General features: G+C 49.0%; 1 protein-coding gene across 4 annotated transcripts in view; it reads right to left on the bottom strand.

Moving 5' to 3' along the window:
- The window catches only part of LOC113877503 (intercellular adhesion molecule 2-like), a 29,718-nt gene that overhangs the window by 8,572 nt on the left and 1,491 nt on the right, over window positions 1-19,655 (bottom strand). For 2 of the 4 annotated variants that reach the window (XM_027517669.1, XM_027517667.1), the window contains exons 2-3: window positions 13,469-13,573; window positions 11,739-11,996 (exon numbers count right to left, since the gene is read on the bottom strand). In XM_027517669.1, the coding sequence (XP_027373470.1) occupies window positions 11,739-11,996; window positions 13,469-13,529 (319 nt within the window). In that variant the 5' untranslated portion in view covers window positions 13,530-13,573. Of the gene's footprint in view, window positions 1-9,194; window positions 9,504-10,162; window positions 10,484-11,738; window positions 11,997-13,468; window positions 13,574-19,655 lie in introns of those variants that run through there. The other 2 variants (XM_027517668.1, XM_027517670.1) reach the window with 2 other exon arrangements.

Raw genomic sequence — 19,655 nt, forward strand, 5'->3', positions numbered from 1 at the left:
ACCCTCCCCTGGCAGAGTAGCTTTGTACCAAGAGGCAGAGTTTCAGAGCTGGTGCTAGGCAGCCAGCTGGGCTCACCCACAAGCAGAGGTTTTGCTCTCACAGGCTTGCCCCTCAGCGCCTGCCACTGAAAGTCCTGGCTTAGGAAAGACACAAATGAGTATGCGTCTGAGACCAAGACAGGGCTTTCCCGGTGGCCGAGTGGTAAAGGGTCCACCTGCCGATGCAGGAGATGCAGGAGGCTGGGGTTCGATCACTGGGTAGGAAGATCCCCCAGAAGAGCGAATGGCAACCCTTCCATATTCTTGCCTGGGGAATCCCTGGACAGATAACCCTGGCGGACGACAGTCCACGGGGTTGCAAGGAGTCGGACACGACTGAAGAGACTGAGCACAGCGCAGACAGGAGCAGGGGCAGGGAGTCTGACACTGTGTCCCCTTCCATTTGCACAACCCCCAGCTCTCCTTGGAGGGTCAACAGGAGGAGGAGACGGAACCGCAGGAGGAGGGCCCTCTGGGTTTCCACCACACTACCTCCCCTGCCCGCTGCCTGCCCTGGGCCCCCTGCTCCCCTGGCCAGGCCCTCTCCTTCCCCCTCACCTACACCAGCCCTGCTTGCAGGACTCGACTGAGGTTCAGCACCACCATCCAGCATCTGAGAAAAGGGGAGCTCAGTGAGGCTGGGGTCTGGGTGCTGTCAGGGCCTTGCCCTGGGGTTGGAAGAGGGAGCCAGGGGCCAGGGGTGGTGTGGGAGACCTGTGGGTGAAATTGCTGAGGCCACCCCAGGAACTCTGATGGGGGGTCTCTTTTCTCTTCTCCATCCCAGCAGAGCCGTGCCCGACCCCCACCCACCAGTGCCATGGGAACTGTGGGTGCAGATGTATCCCCGGCTTCAGGGAGGGACCGGGTGGGTGGTCAGCAGGGCCTAGGCCAAGGGAGAGATCGGAGTGCTGGAAGGGCCATGTGCCCTGGGGCGGTGGGGGGTGGTCTTATTATTACCACAGACAAGGGTTCTGTCCCCTTAACTTTTCTTCCTTGGGGTCCACTGAGGCAGGGGGTAGTCACGGTGAGGGTGCTTCTCCCCCCAGACTACTGATAGCTTCCAGTGAAGGGTCTCAGACTCGTGATCTCCAAAGAAGAAGATTTAGCTTAGGCACCAGAGACCAGGCGTGATCTCTCAAGCGCTTTGTGGAGCAGAGTTTTATTAAAGTATGAAAAGCACAGACAAAGTTCTGAGGTAGACATGAGAAGGGAATGGGGAGTGCCCCCCTCCCTAGTGTTAGCAAGGGAGTTAGATACTTTTTAAATTAGTAATTACAATAAATCAAAAGATTGTGTTTAGGTTGTAAAGATCTTGCTAGACCCACTGAGTTATATACTTTTTAAATTAGTAATTACAATAAATCAAAAGATTGTGTTTAGGTTGTAAAGATCTTGGTAGACCCCCCTCCCATAATTTACATTTTAAGATAACAGGATTGGCCCCAAGGTTTTCAGGAAGGGAAAACTGCCCTCAAGCAGGATACATTGTTGTTATATAACCCTCAGTACAGAGGGTTTAAACAGAGTTTAAACAGAGTTGTTTGTTGTAATTATCAATTCCTGGGCTTAAAGAAAAAAGCCTCTTATGTGACTAAGGACTTCCCTTATAGCTCAGTTGTGAGACAATCTGCCTGCAATGCAGGAGACCTGGGTTCAATTCCTGGGTCAGGAAGATCCCCAGGAGAAGGAAATGGCAACCCATTCCAGTATTCTTGCTCCTTGCCTGGAGACTGTCAGGGACAGAGGAGCCTGGCGGGCTACAGTCCCTGGGGTCACAAGAGTCAGACACGACTTAGCGACTAAACCACCCATAGCATGTGACTAAGGCTAAGGAATGGAGAGAAAAAGAGATGTTTGTTCTTTCCTCCTCCTTGAGAATTCCAGACCCCTATCACCTCCTCCTTGGGGACCCCAGACTTCTTATCGACCTGCCTAGGAATTGACTCTCTCACTACTATGATGCTGAGAGCCTCGTGATATGAGAACAGACATCAACCCTGGAGCCCATGCCAGCTTCATCACGGAGCTGCAAATAGTCCTGGAGCTCCCGTGTCCCTCTCGTGCCTAACAACCCCTTTCTACACCTGCCAACCCTTCTTACCCCCCCATCCCCAACCAGGCCGTCTCCCCAGAGTGGATGAGTCCCGTCTCCACCACACGGAGACCTTGAACCAACCTGATCTCTGATCCAGGTGAGAGCCCCTTAGAGCCCCGTCCAGGCCCCAGAAGCCACGTGAAAGGCCAACCCTGTCCCATTGATCGCTGCCCCGGCTGGCAGAGGCCTGGGAGACGGAGCCCTCACGTCGACCTCCTCCCCTTCCCCTGTCTCTGGATGACCAGGGCTGCGGGGTCTCCATTTGGCCCAGTAACAGAACTGGAGGTAAGAGGCAAGGATTGCTTTTGTTTCTGTTAGGTAGTGTTAGGTAGGTAGAATAGGGAAAAGGAGTCCAAAATGGCGGTGGCTAAAAGACAAGGAAGGTCCGAGGACCAGAGTGAAGACTTCAGGCAGAACAAACAGAACAAACAGCACTCCTGGCTAAGCCCACTTTGCACAGGGCAGGCTCTCTCTCTCTCCCTCCCCATGCACTCCTCCACTCTCTTCTCTTTGAGTCTTGGATTCTCCTGCTATCTCCTAAATAAAATAGAGCTGTAACACTGATTTGCCTAAGAGCTGTAGCACGGTTTGTCCAAGACCCAAGAGCTGTGACGCGCTGAGGGCTTTAATGTCCGTCGCTCCAAATCTTTGTTGTGACGAGACAAAGAACCGAGGAACATACACTCGCGTGACATCTATGGTGCCGTGACTCGGGTTTAACCTGGCTGAAACAACCCCTTCGTGGAAGAGGCCAAGCACAGCAGGAGCCCAACTCAGCGAAGCTCCCGCGCTAGAAGCGGAAGGCGAAGAAACCCAGCGCAGGGGAAGGCCCATCGTGGAAACCGGGACAGCGATAAACGAACTCAGCAGAAAGCTCACGCGGCCCAGTCTCAGATTCCAGAAGACCTCCAGTTAAGGTAAGAGGTCCTCGCTCCTATGGCTGGAGGGACCTTTACAATCTCTCGTTTCTTGTTTCCTTGAACCTCCCGCAAACAGGCGGGTGGAAGGGGCACAACTGAGGGACTCTGGAGAGGCTGCTCCTCAGCATGTCCCAAAGGCGCTATCTGCTGAGCCCCAGTAGCTGTTACCCAAGCCGGTGGGGGTTCTTCTGTCCTTTCTCTTCTCTGTGCCAAGGATCAGACCAATGAAACTGTGAGCACCTGTCAGATATTTGGCAAATCTTCCAGTGGGCTGTGAAGGGGATTCCTTGGCATGTTTTTCCCACTGCTTTTTCCTCCTGTCCTTCAGCTCTCTCCCGGGACTCAAGCCCGGCCAAAACTAATGAAACTCAGGCTCTGATGTCTCATTGCAAAAATTCATTGAGAGACAAAGCGATAAGAGGTAGATTTGTTAGGATCCAGAGGGAAGCCACGCTTCAGGGTGTGAACCATTGCTGAGGGCAAGGGCTTCGGCCATGGAATTAGGCCTGGCTAGGTTTTGTGAGGGGATGGAATTCATATGCTAATGAGTGAGAGGATCATCCCAGCCATTGGGGAACCACCCACTCCTCCTTCTTCTGACCTTGTGCCTTGGAGCTGTCTTGCCACCTCTGCATGTGTCTGTTGGCTTATAGATTGGGGATTAAGGTTTACTTGAATTTGACTTGTCATCTTGGACCCAATTGATTTTAATTGGTTTACATTATACCCTTGTGCTATGTCATTCTTTCAAAATTTGTGCTCTGCCCCCTTCCCTCCTGTTTCATACTCTTTTCCTGAGCCCCATCCAGACCCACAAGGTTGCCTCTACAATCTTCTGGAGAGACAACCAGAAAATAGCTGGCCTTGGGAGGGAAATACTCTATAATATCCAACCCCCTAATCCTACCCAATACTGGTCACACTGGAGATCTTGGGGACGCCCAAACTCCAGTCCGGAGGGTCCCCGGAGGTCATCACGCCTTGACCTGCCTAGGGATCGGTCTTCGAAAGGTTGTCACGCCTCAACCTGTTCGGGGATCCTCTAGTCCCAGGGGTCCCAGGAGGTCGTCACGCCTCGACCTGCCCAGGGACCCAATCCTCGGGAGGCCGTCACGCCTCGACCTGCCTGAGGATTCGATCTCTAGGAGGCTGTCATGCCTCAGCCTGCCTGGGGATCTGCACCCCGACCCGGGGACGCCTGGCTCTCAGGTTGCAACAGTTCTGGGTAGGATAAGCTTCAGAAAGACTCACCCCTAAGGAAGTCTACCTATGGAAACAGAAAGAAGCCTATTACTTGCGGGACTGTGCCCAGTCTCAGCAATAACTCAGGAGCCCAATGAGAACCCCATTGCCTTTCTGGAGAGGCTAAAAGAGGCACTCCAAAAGTTTACCAACCTGGACTTAGACTCTTACGAGGGACGGGTGATTCCTTTAAAATCACCTGGGACAAATTCCTGTCCCAATGTGCGTCAGATATCAGAATTAAGTTACAGCAGCTACAACAGCAGGACCCTGCTGCCTCTTTAGATGAGATGGTCCAGACAGCCACCAATACCTTTTATAACAGAGAACAGGAGAAGGAGGCCAATGCCCAGGAGAAGGAGAGAAAGAAAGAGACAAGGCATGCCCAGATGCTGGCTGCCCTCCAGAGAAGCCCTATGGCAAACCCCGAGTCCTTGAGGGACAAGGCACGAGACAGATGCCTGATCTGTAGACAGGCGGGGCATTGGGCCCAAGAGTGTCCAAACTGTGACAAGTCTCCTAGAACGGCTTGCCACAAATGCCATCAACTGGGACATTGGGCGGCACTCTGCCCTCGGTACCCAAGAGCCTCAAGGTCAAGCGCCAAGCCTACCCCTCACGATGGTTCGAGAGGACTGAAGCGGCCCGCTCCAGCCAGCCCGCCTGTCACAGATAACCATCACGGGGCTGGAGCCAAGGGTGCGACTGGATGAGGCAGGTAGGTCCAAGAATTTCTTGGTTGACACAGGGGCTACCTACCTACTCTGTCTTGATCTCCTACTCCGGAGCCTTCTCCTCCCAAACCTGTACCATTTTGGGTGCTACAGGAAAAGCAACTACTAAAAGATTCACCCGAGCACTTCTTTGTTGCTGAGATGGACAAATATTTTCCCACCAGTTTCTGGTGGTCCCTGAGTGTCCTACCCCCTTATTGGGAAGAGATATACTCACTAAACTGGGGACCACCCTTGTGATGGGAAGTTTTTCAGCCTCTAGAGCTCTACAGCTCCTGGTTACTACTGAAGAACCCATTACACCTTCAATAGAGAGGGCCCAAAAACTATGGGAAGACAAAATTAACCCCCAGGTGTGGAATCAGGGGATTCCTGGACGAGCCCACCAAGCTGAACCGGTCATCATTGTCCTCTGAGATCCCACTCGGTTTCCTAACTGGAAACAATATCCTCTCAAAAGAGAGGCTTGGGACTTACCTGGGAGTTCAGATTACACACGGGTCCAAGAGGCAGTCCTCTGATCGGGTAAAAGGAATCCTCCAGTTGCCCTCCCCCACGACTCGAAAACAATTGCGAGCTTTCCTGGGGCTAACTGGTTATTGTAGAATCTGGATACCCAGCTATGGTCTAATTGCCCAGCCCTTATATGAAGGCTTAAAGGGATGAGATGATTCAATCCCACTGATGTGGGGAACTCCTCAAAAGGAGGCAGAGGCTACACTAAAACAGGCCTTAACTCAGGCACCTGCCTTGAGGTTGCCAGACCCAGAAAAAGCATCCCAACTTTATGTCCATGAAAGAGAGGGAATAGCCTTGGGAGTGTTAACTCAAAGGTTGGGATCTGAGCCCCAGCCTGTAGCTTACTTATCCAAGAGGCTGGATCCAACTTCCCGAGGTTGGCCCCCCTGCCTTCGAAATCTTGCAGCTATTGCAATCATGATAGAAGATGCTTTAAAACTCTCCTTTGGGGGCAAACTAACTATTTTTACCAGCCACCAAGTAAAACAACTCCTAAATGGGAGAGGCCATTTATGGATGTCTGATCAAAGAATCCTCAGATATCAAGTAATGCTGATGGAAAATCCAGGCCCTACTATATCCCCTTGTGAGGTTCTTAACCCAGCCACCCTCCTACCTACCCCCGAGGGCTCTCTCCCTTTTCACTCTTGTCTAGAAATCTTGGACCCCTGGACAAAACCCCGAGAGGGATTGTCAGAAGATCCTCTGACCAATCCTGAGGAAATCTGGTACACTGATGGAAGCAGCTTTGTCGTGGATGGAAAAAGAAGAGCCGGGTATGCAGTAGTCTCCAATTTTGAGACCATAGAGGCTAAGCCTCTGCTACCAGGTACTTCAGCCCAATTAGCTGAGCTCATAGCCCTGACTCGAGCTTTAGAGCTGGGAAAAGGAAAAAGAATAGCCATTTACACTGACTCCAAGTATGCCTTTTTGGTGCTACATGCACATGCGGCTGTTTGGAAAGAAAGGGGCCACTTGACCACCCGAGGGTCCCCAATCAAATATGGTGATCAGATTCTTCGACTCTTGGAGGCAGTCCATCTGCCCACTGAGGTTTCAGTCTCCCACTGTAAAGGACACCAAAAAGGGAACACTGAAGTGGTACAAGGGAACCAAGCAGCTGATCAGGCAGCTAGGAGAACAGCATTACAGAACCATGACCTAATAGGGATTGCCACCTTAGTTCCACAGGCTAATTTGCCAGAAACTCCTTCATATACTGAAGGTAAGACTCTTAAAGCTAAGAGCGAGGGCTTTCAAGAAGATCATATGGGGTGGTTCCAAAAGGAGGGACTCCTTTTTCTGCCTGGAAACCTCCAATGGAAGTTGGTTAACTCCTTACATGCCACTACTCATTTAGGAGAAAAGGCCCTCCAAAGAGTACTAGAAAGGTCCTTCAGAGGAACAGGCCTCCAAACAACTATAAGACAGGTGGTCTCCTCTTGTCCCACTTGCCAATTAAACAACCCCCAAGGAGCTCAAAGATCCCAGCTGGCCCAGGCATCCAATGACGTGGGGCCTACCCAGGAGAGGACTGGCAGATGGACTTCACCCAGATGCCAGTTTCTCAAGGGTATAAATACCTATTAGTTATGATATATACATTCACAGGATGGATTGAAGGCTTTCCCACCCGGACTGAGAAGGCTGAGGAGGTGGTAAAAAAACTGCTCCATGAAATCATTCCAAGATTTGGTCTGCCCAGGTCATTACAAAGTGACAATGGGACATCATTTACTTCTAAGGTCACCCAAGGAGTCTCGAAAGCATTGGGCATTACTTATTATCTCCATTGTGCCTGGAGGCCTCAATCTTCAGGAAAAGTAGAAAGAGCCAATCAATTCTTAAAATCAGCGATAAAAAAGATAACCCAGGAGACCTCCCTGGGAAGGAAGGAGGCTTTACCAATAGCTCTCCTCTGCACCCGCATTGCCCCTAAGGAACAGGTTGGTCTTAGTCCTTATGAGATGCTATATGGGAGACCTTTTGTTTATGTCAATGACCTCTTCCTAGATCCAGAGGTTCAGACCCTCTAGTCTTATACCATGGCCATTGGGCAATTCCAACAGGATATACGCTTGTGGGGTATGAACCAGGACCCAAAAGATTATAAAGAGTCACCACTATATGCTCCAGGAACTCCTAATTAAATTAGGAAGTCCTAATTAAAGTCTGGAAAGATGGGTCCCCAAAGGCTCAACTCCAGCCCACATGGAAGGGCCCCTATCCTGTAATACTTTCTACCCCCACAGCAGTCAGGGTACCAGGTACCAGGTACCAGGACATGACTCCTGGATTCACTACTCACGAGTCAAGCCATGGAAGAAAACAGAAGAGGACACTCAATACACCTGTGAGCCCCTGGGAGATCTCAGATACCTATTCAGAACTACCAATGATTGTCATTCTAATGAACACCCCCAAAATCTGGTTTCTGGGGATAAGATTTCTCAGGATAACTCTAAGGAGCCAACACAGCTTGACTGTACTCCAAAACAGACAGGAGATAGACCTTCTGATCCCTGAACAAGGAGGGACTTGAGCCATCCTGGCGATGTGAATTTAAAATTGACTAATGTCCCTACTAGTCCTTGTTACGCTATATTGATGATGCTTATGCTTATTCCATGTACTGTCAATTGTCTAACCTGTTTTGTCTCTGCCCAGGTCAACCAGCTACAACATGCAGTGCCAGTTCAACAAAGATATAAAACTACAGCTGACCATGGAAAATATAACACACCCTTGGACACCGCTATAAGGACTCTGAGGATTGAGACTAGCAAGAGGGGGAGGCCCAATACCCCTCGCTGTCCCAGTTCAGCAGGGAGTAGCCAGAAAGACCTCGACGCCCCTATTCCCAAAGAATTGGGCCTCCCATCTCTTGAGGGGGGAATGTTAGGTAGGTAGAATAGGGAAAAGGAGTCCAAGATGGCGGTGGCTAAAAGACAGGAAGGTCCGAGGACCAGAGTGAAGACTTCAGGCAGAACAAACAGCACTCCTGGCTAAGCCCAATTTGCATAGGGCAGGCTCAGGTGGAGGAAAAAACTTATAAAAGGAGGAGCCAAAGTGCTTTCTCTCGGACTCTCTGTCCCGCGTACATGCGCACGCGCTCTCTCCCTCTCCCTCCCCATGCACTCCTCCACTCTCTTCTCTTTGAGTCTTGGATTCTCCTGCTATCTCCTAAATAAAATAGAGCTGTAACACTGATTTGCCTAACAGCTGTAGCACGGTTTTGTCCAAGACCCGAGAGCTGTGACGCGCCGAGGGCTTTAATGTCCGTCGCTCCAAATCTTTGTCGTGACAGACAAAGAACCGAGCTTCGTCACAACAAAGATCTGGAGCGACGGACATTGAAGCCCTCGGCACGTCACAGCTCTCGGATCACGTCACAACTCTGGGAACAGTGTCTCTCTGCACCTCTGGGCCAGGGCGGGTCTCCCCAGCCTCCCTCAGGAGGGAGTCACTCAGGGTCCCATGAGGCTGGGTGCCTGGTGCCCGGGCGGGTCGGCCTGGGGGCACACCAGGGCCTGGGTTTGCTGGGGCTCATGAAGGCCTCTGAAGGAGAGGGTGGAGGGAGGCTGAGGAGACATTTGGAGACAGAAGTTCAGCCAGGCCTGGTGGCTCCCCCTGCTGGCCATTCCCAGGAGGCGACACGAAGGCATGGGGTTAAGTCCAGGTGTTTGTATTCAGGCTGCTTCACATGGTCCCTCAGCCAGACCTGGACCGCACCCTAAGGAGCCACACTGAGTTCCAGTGGCCGCCATGACAGTGGCCACGCAGCTCATAGGGGCTGTGCCCGGTGGCTCCATCTCAGCCTCTTCTAAGCGGCTTGCACTCAGGTGTTACTTCTCCGCCGTTGTTTGTACCAGTACAGGAGGACGAATGTCACAAACAAGAGCAGCAGCACTATCACGGTCGCCATGATCACCATCTGGTTGCTGGGCTCGGGCTCTGGGGAGAGAAGGGGTAGAGGTCACAGAAGTCCTCCGGTCCCAGGTGCCAGGCTCCAGAGGGGCAGCTGTCTACCCGTCACCCACCACCCACCCCTGGGCAGCCTGCTGTCACTCTGCATTGCAGGGATGAGTGGCAAATGGTGTTATCACTGGAGGGAAGGAGGACAGGGTCCGGGCCACCAGCCGGCCTCTGTGAGGCCGTGAGGGCAGATGGACTCAGATGGTCCCCTTGCCATGCACTGCCAGACCTCATGGTCTGCGCTGTGGCGTGGTCCAGGCCAAGCCCCTCCCTGGGCAGAGATGAGGGAGCTTCGGCCAAACTCTCTGAAGACAAAGAGGATCTTGACATCTAGGGTCACAGAAGCAGAACTCGAGGGGACCTTAGGAGTCAGTCAGGTCAAATTTATCATTGCAGAGAGGGGTCAAGGCCAGAGAGACGAGCTTGACTTGGTTAAGGTCACCCAGCTCACTCATGACCAAGCAACTAGTCAGGGTCCAAGCTAGGAACTCGCCAGGAGCTCCGGGTAACCCCAGGGATCAAGTGCCGTTTCCCCGAGTGCCTCCCCTGAGCTGGCAGAGAGTAGGGGTAGGGTGTTTTCTTCCCCTGAAGGTCTGAAAGCGAATGTCCCCCCTCCTGATCTGTGGGCTCCCCCTCACCTTTGACTTCAAGCCTCTGGGGATCTGAGACTCTGTGGACAAGGCCACCGCCACGAGAGCGCAGGTCCATCTGGGCCTCGCACGAGAAGTTATGGAGGCTGTCTTCCCTGTGAGCTGTGGTGTTGTGGGTGACCACGGCATCTTGGGGGAAACGTGCTGTCCCCACAAAGGTCTGATTGTACAAGATCTCAGTACCACGGAGCAGGGTGACAGTGAGGCCTTCGAGGGGTGCCACGGCGGGGACCATGCACTCGATGGTGAACAGTGTCCCTATGGCCACTGAGGTGTGCGACAGCGTCAGCAGCACTTGCTTTGGAGGGTCTGCAGGAAAGCGAAGGGAGGTCTGCTCAGGATGGGGGTGCAGCTCGGGCAGGCCCCACCCAGCCCAGACCATCCCCTGTGACCACGGTGTTCTCAGGAAGTGGGCTGGGGCTGGACGGAGGAAGCAGTTCAGGGTGAACGATGTCCTGGGTGGTAGTTTCAGGGACCTGAAGACTTCTGCAATGGACAAGAAAGGAGGTGCCCTGGTGTCTCCAAAGAAAAGGTTCAGAATCAGTTCAGTCAACTAGAAAGATAAAAGTTTTGGCTGTGTCTCTTTCCTCTCCATAAACTCAATAGAAATTTCAAAAATGAAACAGCTGGATGGTTTTGTTGAGAGAGACTTAGAAGGGAGTACTCACTGGAATGGGGCCATGAATTGTGAGGGTCTTCAGGGGCGGAGGCAAGAGTCAGAGCTGCCTTGGTTTGCAGGATCAGGTTTAAAACTATTGCTATCCCTTAGATATTAAACTCCAGGGTTCCCTGAGTTTCCTTTTTTTTTTTTTAAATCCAAGAGTTATTTCTTTGGTTGTGCCAGGTCTTAATTGTGGTATGTGGGATCTAGTTCCCTGACCAGGGACCAAACCCGGGTCCCCTCCATTGGGAGTGCATAGTCTTAGCCAATGGACAACCAAGACATCTCCCTGGGTTCATTTTGAACTGGAATACCTAGCCCCCATTACCCCAGGATAATGTGGTAGATTTAGGACATCTTTCTCCTCATTTGTCCACTGATGACAGTCCTGAGCGATACCCTGGGTGCCGAGCTTCCAGGAGAACCTTGGTCTCTCCATGGTCTCTGTGACCCATGGACAGGTGTGTGTGTGTGTGGTCACACATTTGGAAAGGGCCCTCAGGGGAAGATAAGACCACGACCTTCTCTCCAGGAGGTGAATGGGTTACTGGAGAGTGTGCCAGCCCTCCTGATGCAGTCCCTGCTGCTTGTCAGGGCATGTGGGGTGTTCTGGTGATGGGGGTGCTCCCCAGCTGGGAGGAGACAGAGGGAAACGACTTTTAGGTTTGTCTAAACCTGCTTGGATTGTCTGCTTCTGAGCAAATCTCAAAATCCCAGTTGCTGGCAGGGTTCGAGGAGGCCAGGGGAGGGTGTGAGCAGATTCTGAGCCTGTGCCTGGATCCAGAAGCCCAGGGAGGTGCCGGCCATAGGAGAGTGCCCAGGAGCAGTGACAGAGCAGCTCGTTGTGGGTTTGCAGACACAGGCTCCGGCCTCGGGGAGCAGGGCCCCGTGGGCGACACTCACAGAACACGGTGATGTTGAAAACTTTCGTCTCCTGCTTGCCGGCGCAGGTGAAACTGCACAGGAGCTGCTCATCCTTGGAGATGTTGTAGACCCTGAACAGCTTCCACTGAGCCTGGCTGTCCAGGAGAGTCTTGTTTAGGTGTGTCTCTAGAACAAGTTTCTTGGGGTCCGTACAACTGGCAGTGCAATTAATCACTTGAACCTCTCCAGACCCCACCATCAGGTGCTCTGGGCCCTCGAACACCTTCTCATCAGACCCTGGAAGGACAGAAAACTGCTCAGCGGACACCCCCACTGCCCTGCCTGGCGGGGCTGCCCACGATGCGCAGTCTCATCAATGGGTCCCTTCTGCTCCTCCCTCTGTTCAGACATTACTGCCTCTCGTCTAGACCAAGGGGGATGCTCCCTAGCTGTCTCCCTGCCCCTGACTGCTCTTCCAGCTTGTCCCCTCCAGGTGAGTCTTCCTCATGCACATCTTCTATCCCCATTGAGATTATATTCGAACTCGCTCCCGAGCCAAATTACCCCTCCTCTGAAGGCCTCCCTGACCTGGAGGTGGATCGAGTCCCCTCAGGCCCCATGTCCATGAGTTCAGCTCCTCCCTCACTCCTTCCCTCTCTTCTGCAAATCCTTGTGGAATACTAGCTGTGTAGCAGGCACTGTTCTAGGCTCTGGGGAGCCATCAGAGACCAAAGAAATTCAAAGGTTGCCCTTGTGGAGCTCCTGCTGCTGCGAAGGACACAGAGTAACCAACAAGCCAACTAGCCAGCCTGTCAATTGGTGGGTAGCGCCCCAGACAGGAAATAGGGAGTGGGGTGGGGCTGCTGCGTTAAATACTGTGCTCAGGACAGGTTTCATGGGAACAGTGACATTTGAGGAAAGGAGGAAGGAAATGGGGGGAGCTTATCTGCCAGTGTCTGCTAGGGCAGAAAACCAGCAGCGCCAAAATCCTGGTGGAGAAGACAACAGGATGGCTGGAGCCCAGTGAGGAAGAAGGCCAAGAATCGGAACTGATCTCGGCCAGCTGGGCCTGTGCTCTGTCCTGTGTTCCCACCACACCCACACGCCCACATCTAGCCCTCAGCTGGGGAAAGAGAAAGGTTCTCTAGGGAGAGAGAGAGAGCTGCCTTTGAATCCCGAGTTTGCCAGCTCTGTGGCCTTGGGCAAAGTGCTTTCCTTTTCTGAGCCTCAGTTTCTCCATCTGTCAAATGGGCTAGTAATCCCTTTCCTGCATGGTCTTCATGAAGGCACCTGACAGGTTTTCAAAAAAAGAGTGCTCATACCTGGAGGCATTCTCCTTCCCTGTCCCCTGGGCCACCCAGAAGGGGCTTTGTTTGCACGTTGATGGTCAGCAGAAGACGATGCCCTCCACTGACCTCTACTGTCCACTGGGCCGCCCCTGAAGACCCGCTGGGACGTTCCCTTACTTTCCCTGAGCCCCAGCCTCCTTGGTCTCCCATCAGTCTCCACGACCTGCCACATCCACACACCCTGAAGTTATGGGGTCTGTTCAACCAAAAGTGTGAAGGCCAGGTCCCCCATCTGCTACCCTGGGTCATGGAGTCATGGGGAAACCAGGCTTGCATAGCATCCCGCACCCGTGGTGGGCAGCCGCTGTGCTCAAAGCTTCAGCGACTTCTGGACCAGGACCCCCTTCTCCACACAGCACCAGGGGAACAGGTGCCCTAACCTCTGGCGGGAACACACCCAGTCTGGACCCCCAGGCTCACCTCGGCAACAGAGCATAGCGAGAAAGGCTTCAAGCATTCCCCAGCCACCAAAAGGGGACATCTTGGGTGGCGTCCGCAGGCTCAGAGGGAACGGCTGAGGCCTGCCTGCAGAGAGGTGAAGGGCTCCCGTCAAGCAGGCAGCGGGGAGGACTTGCAGTTGCAGTCCTGAACCCCCAGCCTTCTGGAAGCTGATGACTGTATTTCCTCTCATTATCTGAGTGATCTTGGGGAGGCCACATGGAAGGCCAGCTCCCAGGGCCACAGGTCTGCAAGAAGCTGGGCAGAGGAAGCCAGGAGTCAGCTGATAAGCAGGACATACCTAGTCCTCCTGGCACGCTGCCATCAGGGGTGAGGCAGGCACACGGGGCTCATGTGTGTGTGATGCATGTGCACACGGGGCATTTACCGCTACAAGCCCCAAATCTGGAGAGCCCTGAATCCCACAGGACACTTTTTTGGTGTCAACAAGGGAGGGACTTTCCAAGTTGGAAAGAAGGTTTGGGAGGCAATAGCTGGACATTCTCCCCTGTCCTCTGCCCCTCCCCTTTTACATTTCTGGTGATGCACACGGGTCCTCAGGCACTTTCTTGTCTGTTTTCTTAGCTAAATATGATTTCACGTTACTAATTCAAGGAGGAAGGAAAAGGAAACCAACATTTCACTGATGCCAATTCTCTGTTAGGGACTAATTTAAGGTTTAATATATCGTCTCATTATCACACCAAATCTACCAATGTTGATTGTGCATCTGAGGAAGTTCAGGGCTCAGGTGAATTAATAACTTGCCTAAATCACAACGATATTAGGTGATGGAATGGCTGTGAGAATTTAGGAATGAGGAGTGGTTGGTTGGAGAATTGATGGTTGCCAAGATTAAAGGGAGGGAGACATGGACTGAAAGAGCAGAGAGGACTTTAGGACGGAGAAGCTGCTCTGTTTGCTACTACAATGGTGCATATGTGTCAGCACACACTTGCCCAAACCCACAGAATGTACACACCAAGACTGAACCGTAATGTCAACTATGATCTTTGGGTGATAATGACGTGTCAATGCAGGTTCATCAGTCATGAGAAACGGACCACTCTGCTGGGTGATGTTGGTAACAGGAGAGGCTGTGCATGTGTGGGGACAGGAGGTATGTGGCAAGTCTCTACTTCCCCTAAGTTTTGCTCTAAGCCTTAAACTGCTCTTCTAAAAAGAAGTCTACTAAAAAAATGGGGGTAGTAGAGGACAGAGGAGGTGGTGTGTTACAGTCCATGGGGTTGAAAGAGTCGACACGACTTAGAGACGGAACAACGACAGAAAAATAGCTCAAACACAACACCCTGGAGGGCAGCCTTCTGGGTCAGGATGCTTGTCAGCCGTGGATGATTGTTGCAAATGCAGGCTTTTATGACTTCCCTGGCGTTCCAGTTGTTAAGACTCTGCTTCCAAGTGTTTGATCCCTGGTCTGGGGAACTAACATTCCATATGGGCGTTCCATATGTGCGTGGCATAGCCAAAAATAAAGAAACTGCAGGTTTTTAAACTCAATTTTTAGCAAGTTTAGAGGAAGTCATTTACTCGGTCATTTCTAAATGTTTATCTCAAATTACATTTGTAAAATATGTATTTACTTGGCTGCACCAAGTCTTAGTTCTGGCATGCGGGATCTAGTTCCCTGACCAGGGATGGAACCCAGGCCCCATGCGTGGGAGCTGGAAGTCTTAGCCACTGGACCACCAGGGACGTTCCTCAGATTACACTTTAAAGATATTTAAACACAAAACCCAGGTCTACATTGTTTATGAGACACATCTAATGAGTAAGAGTGTCGAATGGTGGAATGAAAAAAGATACACCAGGCAAAAGCTAACCAAAAGAAAAGCTGGGAAAGGTTTATTCATATCAAAGAAGAAGGAATTTTAAGACAAAAAATATTTATTAGGGATACAATGAGTACCTAGATTAAACAGTCAATTCATACAGAAATTATAATTGTTGTAAACTTGTAAGCACTTAGCTTGAAGGAACAACAAAGAGATAAAACCATCATCATAGCAAGAAATTTTAATACAACATATCTCTATTATGAATACTGAAGCAAACATGAAAAGATGCTCAGCATCATTCATCAGGAGGGAAAGGCACATCAAAGCCACAATGAGACATCACCCCACCAATGTCAGAATGGTTATCATCAAAGACAACAAATAAAAACATTGGCAAGGGTGTGGAGAAAGGGGAGCCCTCGTGTCCTCCTGGTGGGATTGTAAATTGGTGCGAATGCTGTGGAGAAATGTGTAGAGGTGCCTCAAAAATTAGAAATAGAACTGCCGTATGATCCAGCAATTTCACTTCTGGGTATCCTCCTGAAAAAAACAAAAGCACTAATTCGAGGACATACATGTGCATCAATGTCCACTGTGGCATCATTTCCAGTGGCCAACATGGGAAAGCCACCTGAATGTTCATCCATAGATGCATGAGTAAAGATGGGTTTGGTATAATACACAACGGAATATTATTCAGCCATAAAGAATGAAATCTTGCCATTTTCGACAACATGGACAGACCTAGAGGGTATTATGCCAAGTGCAACGACTCAGACAGAGAAAGACAAACACCATGTGATCTCACACATATGCAGAATCTGAAAAACAAAACAGACAAAACCAGAACCAGGCTCCTACATGTAGAGAACAAATGGGTGGTTGCTGGAGGCGAAGGGGCCGAGCAGGGTCCAAAATAGATGAATGGGACTAAGAGGAGCAAAGCACCAATTACAGAGGAAGCCACAGGGATGTAACACAGCATGAGGAATATGGTCAGTAACACCGGAATAACTTTGTATGGAAGCAGGTGGACACTAGACTTGCTGTGGTGATAACTGCATAATGTAGGCAAATACCAAAGCCCTGTGTAGAACACCTGAGGGTTACATAATACTGTATATTATAAGCCAGTCTAAAAATATGAAGTAATGTATCTTGCAATTCACAAAAGAAGAAGACTATAGATTCATAGAAACAGAAAGCAGAACAGTGGTTGCCAGGGCCTGGGGGCAGGGGGAAATGGTGAGTTGTTTGTTTAATGGGTATAGACTTTCAGTTTTGTGAGATAAAATTAAGTTTTGAGATCCATCGTGAAACAATGTGAATGTAACCCAACCAAATGTACATTGAAAAAGAGTTATGTGGTGTATTTTGTGTTAGGTGTATTTTACCATAAATGAAAATTTAATTTACACAACATTGCAAATCTTCAGTAAGCTTAAAAATTCAAAACTTATAAAAATTAAAAACTTATAAATCATTTATGCCAAGAAATATGAAACCAAGTAGAATAAGTCTTAGAAAAAGTCAGTTCAGTTCAGTCGCTCAGTCGTGTCCGACTCTTTGCGGACATGCAAAAAGTACCTAACTTGATTGAAGAAGAAATAAAAAGCCTGAACAGTTGTCCAACTCTTATAGAAACTACATCCATAATTTGAAATCTCCCCACAAAGGAAATATCAAGTCTAGATAGCATTACAGAAGTTTAAGTAGGGATAATTTTAATCTTACAAAAACTCTCTCTGAGAATGAAAATAGCAGGAACACGCTGTCTAAGAGGCCAATGGAACCTTAATGCCAAAATGAGACAAGAATAGGATGAAATAGAAAAATTAGAAGCCAGTGTCACTCGTGAATACAAATGCAAAATAAAAACACAAACAGACCAAATCTAGCCATGTGTTAAAAATATTAGACATCATATCCAAGTTAGGCTTAGCTATGAAAAGCTGGTCGCATGATAGAATAGAAAGCTGCAAATGTCATTTATTATTGTCGGAAATAGTAAATTTTGGTGCTTTATGTCACGATACTTCTGCCCTCCTCTGAAATCCTCTGTATTTACAGCAGAAAATTTCCTGCAACCTGAGACTCACCTTATGTTCCATGACCCCACCTCAAGTTTATACCATGTTTCCTTTTTGCTTTTTTGCCTCAGGGTCTTCTTCAATGCTCTAGGAGTCACTTAGATACCTGTTAGTGTTTCTTAGAAGCCTAGGAGTGTCAAGTTCCCTAACATGAAACCCTCAATCAAGGAGAGGCCAAGAGCTAGGAGAAACATGGTCCAGCCTCTTTCTTTTGGGGAGGCAGTTCTAGCCAGCATCCTGTAGACATATCAGAGATTCTGAAAGGCTTGAACTCCATTTGCTTACACCTGCAACATCAATTATGCATCTTCTTTGGCTTTCTCTCCCCTGGTTCAGTCTTACTCCTTCACTCCCTACTTCCTGGCCTCAATAATTCAGTAATCTACCTGAATTGAAGTCCTTGTTGCAGGCTCTACTCTGAAGGAGTGCAAACTAAAATCTTATGTTACAGATTTAAGAAGAAAAAACGTATGATCATCTTAACAGATCTAGAAAAAAAATGATGACATTCAATATTCTTTCATGATAAAACTTCTTAGCAGACTAGAAGGAAATATCCTTAACATGATAAAGGAAACTTAGAAAAAGTTTGCATGTGTACTATTATTTTTTTAACATCTGTATTATCTTTTTAATGAGTACATCTTCAGAGTAATTTGTTTAAAATCTGGACCCAAACAAGGATGCCCACTATCTTTGCTTCTATGTTAACATTTTACCACATGTCCTTGACAATATAGTAAGACAAGAAAAAGAAATTAAAGGACTAGGGATGGGAAAAGAGCAAAATCATCAGTTTTTTCATATGATGTGGTTGCCTAGATAGAACATTCAAATGAATGATTCAAAATAATCAGAGATTCTAGCAAGACAGCTAGCTGTAAGATCAATATCCAAAAAGAAATTGCTTTTGTATAGAACAGGAACATACAAAAATGTAATTTAGGACTTCCCTGGTGGTCCAGTGGTTAAGACTCTGCACTTACACTCCAGGGGCCACAGGTTTGATCCCTGGTCAGGGAAGTTCTGCATGTTGCACAGAGCATCCAGGAAAGAAAAGGAATTTTAAAAGCACACTATATTACAGCAGCAAAAAGATAGAAGTGATACATATACAGAAACAAAAAGATAGCAGAATATAAGACTTAAAGTCAGAAAGTTCTAAAACACAATTGAAAGACATTGAACACAATTTAAATAAATGTAGAACCCGCCCATGTTCGTGACTAAGGGATTCAATATTATAATGAGGACAATTTTCTTCCTATAGATTTAATGCAATTCTAATAGATCCCAATAAGGGATTTCATGGAAAACAAAAGATGATTCTAAACCTTATAATGGAAAGAACAAAAGGACCAAGACACCCCTAAAGAAGAATAAAATGAGGGGATTTGCGCTACTAGATATGAAGACTTACTATAAAATATAATTTTAGTGTAGATGTAGGCAAATTAACCAGTGGAACGGTAAAGTGCCCAGAAATAGTCTTGTGTGAAACTCATACCTGACAAACATGGCCCTGGAGATCACTGGGTGGAGAAGGAGATAAAAATGAATGATGCTTGATCAACTGGTCAACTATGTGGAGAAAAAGGATGGGAAACGTATCCCTCATCCCTACATTGCTCCCTTCATTGGGAGGGATGTATCCCTTCATTCCTCACCCGGAATGAAGAAATCAATTCTATCTAATTTAAAGATTTACATGTAAAAGAACACTTTAAAAACTTTTATAAGAAAATATATACTTAGTCACTCAGTCGTGTCCAACTCTGTGACCCAGTGGACGGTAGACAGCCAGGCTCCACTGTCCATGGGATTTCCCAGGCGAGAATACTGGAGTGGGTTGCCATTTCCTACTTCAGGAGATCTTCCTGACCTAGGGGTCAAGCCCTTGGCTCCTGCAGTGGCTCCTGTGTTGCAGGCAAATTCTTTACCTGCTGAACCACCAGGGAAATCCATAAAAACTATAGGAGAGTATGTTTATGTCCTTGGGGCAAGGGAGGATTTCCTAAGCGAGACCTCAAGATCACCACTGCTAGAAAAAACAACTGAGAATTTTGAGTATATTAAAGACATGATGAACATTTCAAAGAAAACAAAATGTCTCGGAGCAAGGGAAATTAAAACCACATTGAGGAACCACTTTATATCTACTAGATTGGCAGAAGTTAAGAAAGTCGACAAGACCAATTGTTGGAGAGGCTGTGGGTCAATAGGAACTCGTATATTGCTGGTGAGAGTGTATTTTGGTTCTCTGAGAAATAATCAGGCATTATC

The sequence above is a fragment of the Bos indicus x Bos taurus genome, chromosome 19, assembly GCF_003369695.1.
Source record: "Bos indicus x Bos taurus breed Angus x Brahman F1 hybrid chromosome 19, Bos_hybrid_MaternalHap_v2.0, whole genome shotgun sequence".
In the NCBI taxonomy this organism is placed as follows: Eukaryota; Metazoa; Chordata; class Mammalia; order Artiodactyla; family Bovidae; genus Bos; species Bos indicus x Bos taurus.